This window comes from Cnephaeus nilssonii, assembly GCF_951640355.1.
Source record: "Cnephaeus nilssonii genome assembly, chromosome: 6".
NCBI lineage: Eukaryota > Metazoa > Chordata > Mammalia > Chiroptera > Vespertilionidae > Cnephaeus > Cnephaeus nilssonii.
Genome location: NC_137077.1, coordinates 7240864 through 7251030, shown reverse-complemented (window position 1 = coordinate 7251030; position 10167 = coordinate 7240864). Strand labels below are relative to the sequence as shown.

General features: G+C 55.2%; 1 protein-coding gene across 1 annotated transcript; it reads right to left on the bottom strand.

Annotated features, from left to right (window-relative positions):
• Positions 1 to 1026: 1026 nt before the first annotated feature.
• Positions 1027 to 9166, bottom strand: CIMIP4 (ciliary microtubule inner protein 4; the record flags this gene model as incomplete). Its single annotated transcript, XM_079776004.1, has 5 exons — positions 1027 to 1118; positions 1287 to 1397; positions 5245 to 5389; positions 7314 to 7747; positions 9145 to 9166. 5 exons carry the CDS (start codon positions 9164 to 9166, stop codon positions 1027 to 1029), a joined length of 804 nt encoding a protein of 267 aa, XP_079632130.1.
• Positions 9167 to 10167: the final 1001 nt, after the last annotated feature.

Here is a 10167-nt window from a genome sequence, read left to right as displayed (position 1 = left end):
TTGGAGACCCAGCAGGTAATAAGCTGCAGGTAGGCCTGTCTAACCTGGCGCTCCTTCTCTGGGGTCCTCTTCCCTGGGGCCCCCGTTCCCAGGTCCCTGCCCTGTTGCTACCAGGGACCCTTTATCAGTGAAGGGTAAGGTTCGCTCTCTAGACAGATGCCCAGGCTCACGTGATCAGCAGTCCAGAGCTGGGTGGCCTCTGGCCAGGCGGATGGAGCAGCTCAGTGAGGTCCCCGGAGGACCAAGATTGCACGGGACCTGGATTGTGTCTGCCAGGAGCAGTCTGGCGGAGTGTTTCCTCACTCAGTGCAACACGAGAGAGCGATGCTCCCCAGCTCTCCTAGGAGAGAAAAGAATCTCCCAGAAGGCCACACACACACACACACACACACACACACACACAACCTTCCTTCCTGAGTTCGAGTGCAGTCAAGATGCACGGAGGTCAGGTGCATCTCATTGGCCAAATTGAGCCACATGCCCATTTCTAAACCAATCATTCTGTAGGTGTAGCGGGAGGGGACAGAATTACCATGAGACCAATCAAAACTACCCCTGGATTGAAGGGAAATATGGCCAATTCCTCTGAAGTCCCTGGGCTCATAGGGAAGGAATGGGTGTCTGGAAATCATAGGGAGGGCGTAGAAGGTGAGATCCACCAGTGTCCGCGATAGGACCCCTCCGCACAGGGCATGAGGGAGAAGCCCGGCACACTGGCCTGGAGACAGAGTCCCACTCTGCTCTCACATCCTCTCCTGGAATTGTGGGGTGTGTGTGTGTGTGTGTGTGTGTGTGTGTGTGTGTGTGTGTGTGTGTCTAGGCAGCAGTCTGGGGGAGAATTGGGGCCCTCAGGGCTTCTGTCCTCCCTCAGTTGGTCTCTCCAGCATCGCACATCGGCCCCCAACCCCAACATGAAGAGAGTCGCCAAGCAGGGGAAGGAGGGTTTAGATCTGTGCCTTTCTCTTTATTGTTAGCTTTATCCTTAGCACTTCCTCTTGAGTCGAGGGCACCGTTTCCGGGTCGCAGCTAGTACTTCGAGGCCCTGCTCTTTTCTCCGTATTTCTCATCCAGTGCTTTCTGCAAGTTCATGTTCATGGCGTTTTTCCGGTGCCACCGTCCTGCAGAGGGCAGGGCAGGAACCAGCACGGGTCACCCAGAGGACCGAGGGCCCAGGTCCCGTGGTGGCCATGCCTCTTCCAGGCCCACCACTGCCCCCCGGGCTCTCGCTGCTGCTCGGGGCTCTCTCTGCACCTTGGGGCCAGCCCATCCCCCCAGCTCCCACATACCCAGATCGTCCGTCTTCCTGCCATGCCAGTGCTCGATGTCCCTCACGGATTTCTCAATCACCTCGGGGGTGTAGGAGGCCTTCATGAGGCTCTTCATCTCCTCGGTGGCCCCTGTGGGACCCCAGAAAGAAATCCCCAGAAGCCACAAGTCAACGGAGGTCAGGTGCTCTGGGGTTCATACCTGGGATGTGAGTTTCCCCTTAGAGGGTGGATTGTGGGGGAGGGGAGGAGGGGAGTGGGGAGGGTAAGGCAGAGGTTGGCAGGCCTGGGTTCAAACCTCAGCTCCATCATTTATGGAGGGTGTGGCCTCAGACACGTTTTTAACCTCTCAGACCAGTGGTCGGCAAACTCATTAGTCAACAGAGCCAAATATCAACAGTACAACGATTGAAATTTCTTTTGAGAGCCAAATGTTTTAAACTTAAGCTTCTTCTAACACCACTTCTTCAAAATAGACTCGCCCAGGCCTTGGTATTTTGTGGAAGAGCCACACTCAAGGGGCCAAAGAGCCGCATGTGGCTCGAGAGCCGCAGTTTGCAGACCACGGTCTCAGACCTTTGGTCTCTTCATCTGTTCAGAGGAGGAAAATGCACTTGCTTGGGGAAGATTACATTATTGGAAATTCACTGAAGCCTATGGCATGTGGCAACGAAGCCCTGTATTTTCACAAAATGTATCTCTAGGTGGAAAGGTAAAACACACACGAGGAAATAAGGTACCACGAAAAGGAGTCAGCAGAAACATCAAACAGGGGATCAAATCCCAAAAGATAGCAAGGATACTTGAATAACCAGTTACAGAATACAACCTCAGTCTACTTAATGTTTGGAGTCATGAGAGGGAATAAAAGTCTAAGCAAAGAATAAGAAAGTTCCCGGAAAGAACAGGTTAGGAAAAGAAGCAAATGGAATCTCAGAAATGACACATGACGATCATTTGAACTTCAGTGACTAATCAGAGGCCTGGGTTTGTTTTGAAATAAACCAGGACAGATGGCAGAAAGCAGGACGAGCCCAGCGGTTAATAATGTAAACGCGGGTCCCAGGCTGCCAGCTCAGATCCCGGCGGTGACCACTCCTAGCGAGGCGGCCTTCAGCAAGTTGTCTAGTCTTCCCATGCCTCATTGTTTTCTCTCTTAAAAAGGGGGAGGGGGGGCGGAGGGAATATAGCACTCACTCAATAAAGTTCTTGTACAACCGAAAATACACTTAAAATAAAGCAGTGCCTGGCACATGCTACATAGTATGCATACTAAAAAGAAGCCCCAAAGAATCGATAAGCGAATTACTAGAATTGCTAGGTGAGCTGAGTAAGGCTTCTGGGTATAAGATTAGTGTACAAAAAATTAAAATTACCTCTGTGCATCTTAGCAGGAAAGTTAGAAAAGGTGACAGAAAAGATACCATTTGTAATAAACAACAACAAAAAAGATGCTCTTCTAAATGAATCTAACAAGCGCTGCATGATCTTTATAGGAAAAAAATTAGGAAATGTTATTGACGGATAGTGAAGAAAGGTTTGAATTGATGGATCCGAATACCACATTCATGAATTGGAAAACTAATTATCATAACACTGACATCTGCCCCTACACTGACCTGTAGATTCAATGTTCTTCCAACAAAAGCTCAACAGACCTTTCCATGGAAACTGACAATCTGATTCTAGAATTTGTATGAAGGAGTAAATGACAGTCAAGACACTAGCTGGTGGTGGTGGTATAGGGACGGGGGGAGATTACCCAACCCGATATCAGATGACTAATAACACCGTGGAAATAAGAAGTGTCACATTAGCCCACGGGGCAGAACAGAGAGCCTGGAAAATGATCCGTGCTCTTAGGAAGCTCGATGGTGCCAGCCATCACGCTGCAGGCCACTGGGGGGGACGGGCGGGACTGTTCAATCAAAGGGCCTGAGCAATAGGCAATCCACATAAAGGAGGGATTAGAAATGACTTCCTGCTTCACACTAAAAACAGAAATCAACTCCAGGTGGGTTAAAGGCTTAAATGTGGAACGCAAAACTAAATATCGTTAGGAGACTATAGGAAATCCTACCTTCGTGACTCAGCAGGGCATAGAGTTTCATCAACCTGCCCCTGGCCCCAAATCCATCATTAGCCTATGCTGTCCGCTCCACCTCACACAAATGCCCAGAGTCCTACCACATCAGACCTTCCCCGGGAGCTCCCGGGCCACCATTGCACAGGGGTGCCCTCCAGGGCAGTGCCGCGCACCAGCCTGCTGCCTGACCAGCCGCCACCCTCTGTCCCAGCGGGACCTTTGCAGTCACCTCCTCACTGCTCTGCGTTTCCCTCCCAGCTCCCATCTCAGCACAGCGATTAGAGCAACCCTCTCACCTAAGCCAGCCCGTGCCCTTCTCCAGCTTACAGACCCTCCCTGGCGTCCCTCTCCCTGAGAGAAAAGACCTTCCCCGGCCTTCTCCATCTCGCCCTTTCCCCCCTATTTCCTCCCCTCACTCCTTCCAGCCGCCCGGGCCTCGCCGCCCTGGAACAGCAGGGGCAGAGGCCAACCCGGAGGGTGGAGATGGAGAGGGTGCCGGGCAGCACCCTGACAGCTGTGCGCTAAAGGTGACATCCGGATTCGCAGCGCTTGCCAATTTCTAGAGTGTAAGTCCTACCATGACCAGTGGTGAGATGGCACTGTGCTGCCAGCCAGCCAGCCCAGGAAGATTTCACAATCGATTCTTGTGAGCTGCTAGGACACACAGTGGTGTTTTGCTCCGACGGGATGATGGGTACACACACATGTTTTTATACTCTTCTCTTACAGTTCTGTAGACGTTCTCCTATGAGGTTGCATGTAAGAAGTTCTGGGTGGGGGATGCTGGTTAAAGGGACCAGGGGAAGGCTGACGGCTGAGGCCCAGAACACAGGACAATCTGAGCTGTATTCTCTCTCCCCTCCCCCAGCACCACCCTTCTCTAAGCTCCAAGGAAAACCCAGAAAGTTGCAGTGGCTGTCCGGTTCCTCGGGTAACGGGGATCTGAGCCAGTTGAGGAGGTGTGCCGGGCCCCCGGGGCGCTGGAGCGGGCTGGAGTGAGGCAGGAGGAGGGGGGAGGGCCAGAAACACTTGACTTTCTGGACTGAGGCAGAACTGGACCGTGGGGGCAGACAGAAACCCCTGCGTGCTGGCCATGGACCCCCATCGGAGCAGTTCGGTAAATGCTTGGGAACAGGGTCATAGGTAGGGAGGGGACTCAGGGCCCAGGGAAGACTCTGGGGTTCAGAGGCAGAAGAAACACCTGGGTTTGAGCTTCAGATCCACTTCCTACCACTGAGAGGTCCTGGGCAAACTGTTTCTGACCTGTCTGAAAGGGAGCTAGCAGCACCCCCCTGTACCGAACGGTCCCGGGCTGACCCATTGCCCCCGGCAGCGCCACCACCAGGTCTGGGAAGGAAAAACCCCATCCTGCCAGCTACTGAGCATGCACTGCGTGTCACAGGCCAAGCGCCTTCCGAGTCCTGCCAACCCAGTGAGGGCCATGTTACCGTGTTGTCCCCATTGGACCAAGAAGGCGATGGCTGAGGCTCAGAGAGGTTACAGCTCCTACGTGAGGCCACACCCAGCACGTTGCCGAGCTGAGCTTTGAACCAGAAACCTGGGGTCACTGTGACAAAGGTGCCCAGCTCAGGGGTGCCTGGGTCTCGGCAGTCCAGGACACTAGAGGTGTTTGGGGGAGGGGGGAGCTGACAGCCAACGGGGGTGGATTACTTGCACGGCGAGGGCAGACTTGCCAGGGCCCTGGACATTTACAGCAGTCGCCCCACGGCCTGGCAAAGAGCAGGCCGTGGTGGCCGTGAATGAGTACCCCTGGGGATGTATCCTAGGGTCGGATGCAGAGAGGCCCGGGAAGGGTTAGACATCCCATAGGCCTTCCCTGCCCCTTGGGGACCATGCGTGTTCACGGCCCCCACCCTTGCCCTCTGACCTGACCTTGAAACAAGTTTGACCGCATGTTATAGCCCAGATCGTAGTAGTCAGAGAAGATGGAGGCGATTTCCGCGGGACTCTGGGTCCTGCTGGGCCACGAGCTTGCCCTCTTCTGGCCCTCAACGACCTCCCCAAGGGCCTTTCGAGCCTGAGCAGGGAGGGACGGGGAGGAGACAGGATAGAGAAGCAGGTCCAGCTTCTCTTTCTATTTCCCCTTTAACTCCCTGACCCTGCCCTCACCACGCCTGCTCCACCCTTAGCCTGCAGCCCTCAACCAGCCCCCAGGGCTGGGGAGCTGATGCTGAAGGGCCCTCCTCCCTCTCATCCACCCCACCTCCCACTCGGGCGGGGACATCAGAGATGAAGGTGACCATAAACCTCTCCCTGCACTGAGCACCGACTGTGTGCCTCGTCGGGAGAGGTCTCTATAAGGTGACATTTCTCCTGCCATTTTAGAAATGAGGATGCTGGGGCTCACGATGGGGACTTGCCGCCCACACTGCTGGGGACAGAGCCTGGCTGGCCTCCTGGGACCCAGGCATCACTCCAGGCAGCTCTAGGAGGCTCCTCTGATTGCATGGAAGCCAACCCTGCCTTGTACCAAAGTGGAAACTGAGGCCCAGAATGGTTGCGCCCAGGCCTAGGAACCAGGAAGCCTGGCTCTGAGTCCCAATCCAGCCACATGGGTAGACTCCCTGCACCTTAAGATGACAAATGGAAGGGACCGGGCCCACAGCCTGGTGAGTCTGGGTCTTCCATTAGCTCAGTATGGCCCTGGGCAGATCATAGCCAGGCCGGTGTGGCTTAATGCTTGAGTGTCGACCCATGAACCAGGAGGTCGTGGTTCAACTTGCCCAGGTTGCAAGCTCAATCCCTAGTAGGGGGCGTGCAGGAGGCAGTCGATCAATGATTCTCTCTCATCATTGATGTTTCTCTTTCTCTCCCTTCCTCTCTCTAAAATTAATAAAAATTTATTAAATTTTAAAAAAGCAGCAATAGCTCCTGCCCAGCCTGCCACACAATGTAGTTGCTAGGAGTGTTGAGAAGGTGGCTTTGAAAATGTCTCAGAATGCCAACGCAGGAAAAGCCCTTAGTATCTGGCCAGAAAATGGCAGATGAATTTTATCTCAACTTTCAATGGGTCAGTAATAACTCCCCAAAACGGTGTGTGTGTGTGGGGGGGGGGGGCGGAGGAGAGGTGCCAGCATTGATTAGTGATGTCTGCCATGCACGCAGACCAGGGGCGCTGTGGGATGCATGCCAGGTATTTGCCAGCGGGATCCAGTCCAACTGCTTCACTTTACAGATGTAGCGACTAAAGCCCAGAGAGGGGAAGGAACGTATTCAAAGCCGCCCAGCACTCGGGGCAGAGCCGGGACTCAAACCCAAGTCTCTGGATTCCCGATCAGAGCTGTCTGTTCAATGCTGTCTCCTTTGGATCCGTGTGAGTTAAAAGTCTCTAATTCACCCTAGCCAGCCTGGCTCAGTGGATAGAGTGTCAGCCTGCGGACTGAAGGGTCCCGGGTTTGATTCTGACCAAGGGCACATACGGGTTTGTGGTCTCGATCCCCAGTAGGGGGCGTGCAGGAGGCAGCCGATCAATGATTCTCTCTCATCCTTGATGTTTCTATCTCTCCTTCTCCCTTCCTTCTCTGAAATCAATAAAGACATATATTTTAAAAGATGAAAGTCTCTAATTCAAACCTAAGACTTATTACTGCAGCGTCATTGAGGACTTGGGCTCCGGAATCTGCTGGCCCATCTTGGGTCCTCATCCTACACAGCTGGGTACGTTTGATCAACTTTCCTAGCCCTGCCTGAGCCTTGGGCCCCTTCCCCTTAAGATGAGGATAACAGTAGCTTTGGGTTGGGCAGGTGAAATGAGTTGTTACATGTGAAGCGTTTACACGGTGCACAGGGCCTGGCACAGAGCAAGTACTCAGTAAACACTGCTTCCTGGTGGCATTATTACAGGAACCCTGTTCTCCAGGGCAGGTTCCTTTGGGGGCCCGTTATACGTCTCCCCGTACCACCCTCCGGCCGCCCGGGGCTCCTGGGCCCTGTGCTGACACCTGCTCCTCGGTGACCAGCTGGTCCACCACGTCGCTCCCAAACTTGTGGCGAATGTTGTCAGGAATGACGCTGCTCTTCTGGCCCTTGGCCCCGGAGTTGGGGCCTTCCTTCATCCCCTGGCTTGGCTGAGCCCCCTCTTGGATAATGGCCCCGCTCTCCCTTGGGGAGGCTCTGTTGTCCCCCTTCTTCATTGACCCAGGTCGTGAGTCCATCCCAGGGGCGTCCTTGCTGACGGCTGAGCCTGGAGACCGGATCCCTGCCGGGTAGGCCTGTCCCTGGGGGCTGCCTTCTTGGTTCAGGGAGGCCTGCGGGGAGACTGGGGTCTGGCACTTGACCTTGGAGGTCTCCAAGGGGCTGTGGGCAGTTCTCCTGGGGTCCGTGTCCTGCTGGTCTTCCTTGCTATTCAGATGGGCCCTGGTCAAAGTGGTTGTACCTGAAAAGCGGGAAGAGGGAGGGCAGGTGGGAGAGAGAGGAGGAGGCAGCAGACAAACGCAGAGTGGCAGGCAGGAAGGGAGGGGGCCCCAGAGATCCAGGATCCAGAGCGGAAAAAGGGGTGGGAACAGAGAGGTCAGGGAGCCAGAAGCATGGGTGAGAAACGTGGAAAGAGACCAAGAGAGAAGGTCGTTCAGCTGCCAGCCTCCCACGGGACAGGGTCGTCCCACGTGGATTTTGACAATGGGGGCCGCAGCCCTGGAAGCTGGCACAAGGCATTACTTGGCTTGGCCAAGTCCCACGGCTGGCGTGGACCAGAGCTGGATCTGGGCCCCGGTCTTTGTTCCCCATTCTGAGCTGCTCCCCAGCCCTCACTTCCCTCCTCTCTTCTCTGGGCTAATCCGGTGCTGTCAGCCCAACCTAGTGTCACCCCCCACACACACTGCACCTCTCACCTCCCTCCTCTCCTCCCCATTCCTGCTTCTGACTCCCCGTCCCAGGGGTCCCCTGCTCCCACCCTGTGATGTCTCCTCTTCATCCTCTTCTCCCATCTCCACGACAACCTGGGATGTCCCGCCTCCCAGCATTTGCCCAGCCTGGTTCTGCCACCTAGAAGCCCCCCCTCTCCGCCCTAAATCAAAATTCTGCCATTCCTTTCAAGGCAGCCTCAGCCACTCCAAGCTGCCAACCTGCGGGACCAGCTCCCTCCTCTCAACTTCACAACTCTGTCCCCAACATGCTCCGCCCGTCTCCCCCTGGTTTCTCATCCCTGGGCTTTCCCTTTCTCCGTCCCTGTGAGCTACAAACCCTCTTGTTTCTCCTCCTAGCTGGGGGGCAGTCATTGAGGTGGGGTTCCCGGGTGAGTCAGACCTGGGCCTCCCCCAGCACCCACCAGAGAGCCCTGTGCATCGGAAGGAGGTGGAGTCCCTCGTGAGTGAGGGGACAAGTAGGTGGCTGCGGGGGCCTCAGACCCCGAGTAATACTGCACCCAAGTCTAAGAGGCCAGACGCCTCCCCTCCCTTCGTCCTGGGTTCTGTCCCAAGGAGCAGGCCGCTCAGCCGGGGGCACCTCCGGGAAACCAAGGCTGCCGGGATGGGGATGGTGACCCTTCTGGAGAGGAGTGGAGGCAGAGTGCACTCAGCACCCACCCATCCACCGCGGCCCCTCCTCCTGCTCACGGGGAGATGGAGGCCCGGAGCAGGGATATTCCTTTCCTTCTCTTTTCCTTCTGTCTCCAGGGAATGCCCAAGGAGGTCAGGGCCACACAGAGGGTCTGGAAGCCAGAGCAAGACCGAGGGAGCGGAGGGGTGGTCCCTGCTGCCCCTGGGAGTTCCTCTCGAAGCCCTGGGTTTGCACTGAGTGTCCCCGGTCAGTGCGTCCCTGCTCGGCCCGTCCTACCTGCTCGGTGGCCCAGCTCCATGGATTCTTGTTCCAAGCTTAATGCTGTGGACAAAGAAACCACCTGTCAGTCGTCTCAGATGTCACAGAGGCTTCGTGAGCGTGAAACAGGGAGACCTGTGGCCATCGGCCCCGCCCCCGACCAGAGGCCCCTCCATGCCCCTGCTCCCAGTGCTCCCTGCACTCAAGGGGTCCCCTGCCCCATCCACCCATGGCCCCTGGCACTGGGCCTGCCTCCTGGACCCCTGCAGGCTCTGCTCTTTCTAGAAGCCCTGGTCACCCCCACACCAGCGAGTGCCCCCAAAACCTTTCTCAGGCAGCCTGGGGCCTAGGCTCCTCTTCTTCCTCCTGCTCCCCCATCTACACCACCAGCACGCCCCTGGCTGTGGGGTGCTGCCCCAGGGTCCCCATGCTGGTGACTGTCTGCCTCCCTGCAAATAGGGTTTTGTCCATTTCACCAGCTGGTCATTCAAGCTCACACGAAGGGAATCAAGTTGTCCAATGTGGAGGGGAGCCGAGAGCAGGACCCACTCTGGTGTCTTTCTTCCCAAGACAGGCCTCCGGGGCGAAACGGCAGGGGGGGGGGGGGGGGTCTGCTCCGGCATCTTCGAAAGCCTCTGCACCTTTTAGGTTTGTGTTCCTTTTTCCGAGGTGATCTTTTTCTTATTCATATTCTCTTATTTTATCACTTTTTTTTTAAAGGTTTTCATGAATTTTTAAATAAAACAATTTATTATATAACAGATGTTTAGTCCAGCTAGAAGGGATCTTTGAGATAAGCTACTTTAACGGCTTCATTTTATTGATAAAGAAACTGAGGCCCAGAGAAGGAGAGTGACTTGTCTTAGGTCACCCAGCAGTTTGTTCTGCCGGCAAGCTCAGAGCAGTTTAAGAACTGGATTAATTTTATCACCTTGAAAAATCACTAAGCAAAACGCCTTATTAATTTTTTACTTAATTGTTTGGTGATTGTGCAGGTTCTGATGTAACTGCCAACGATCCCAACACCCTCCCCGCCCCCCC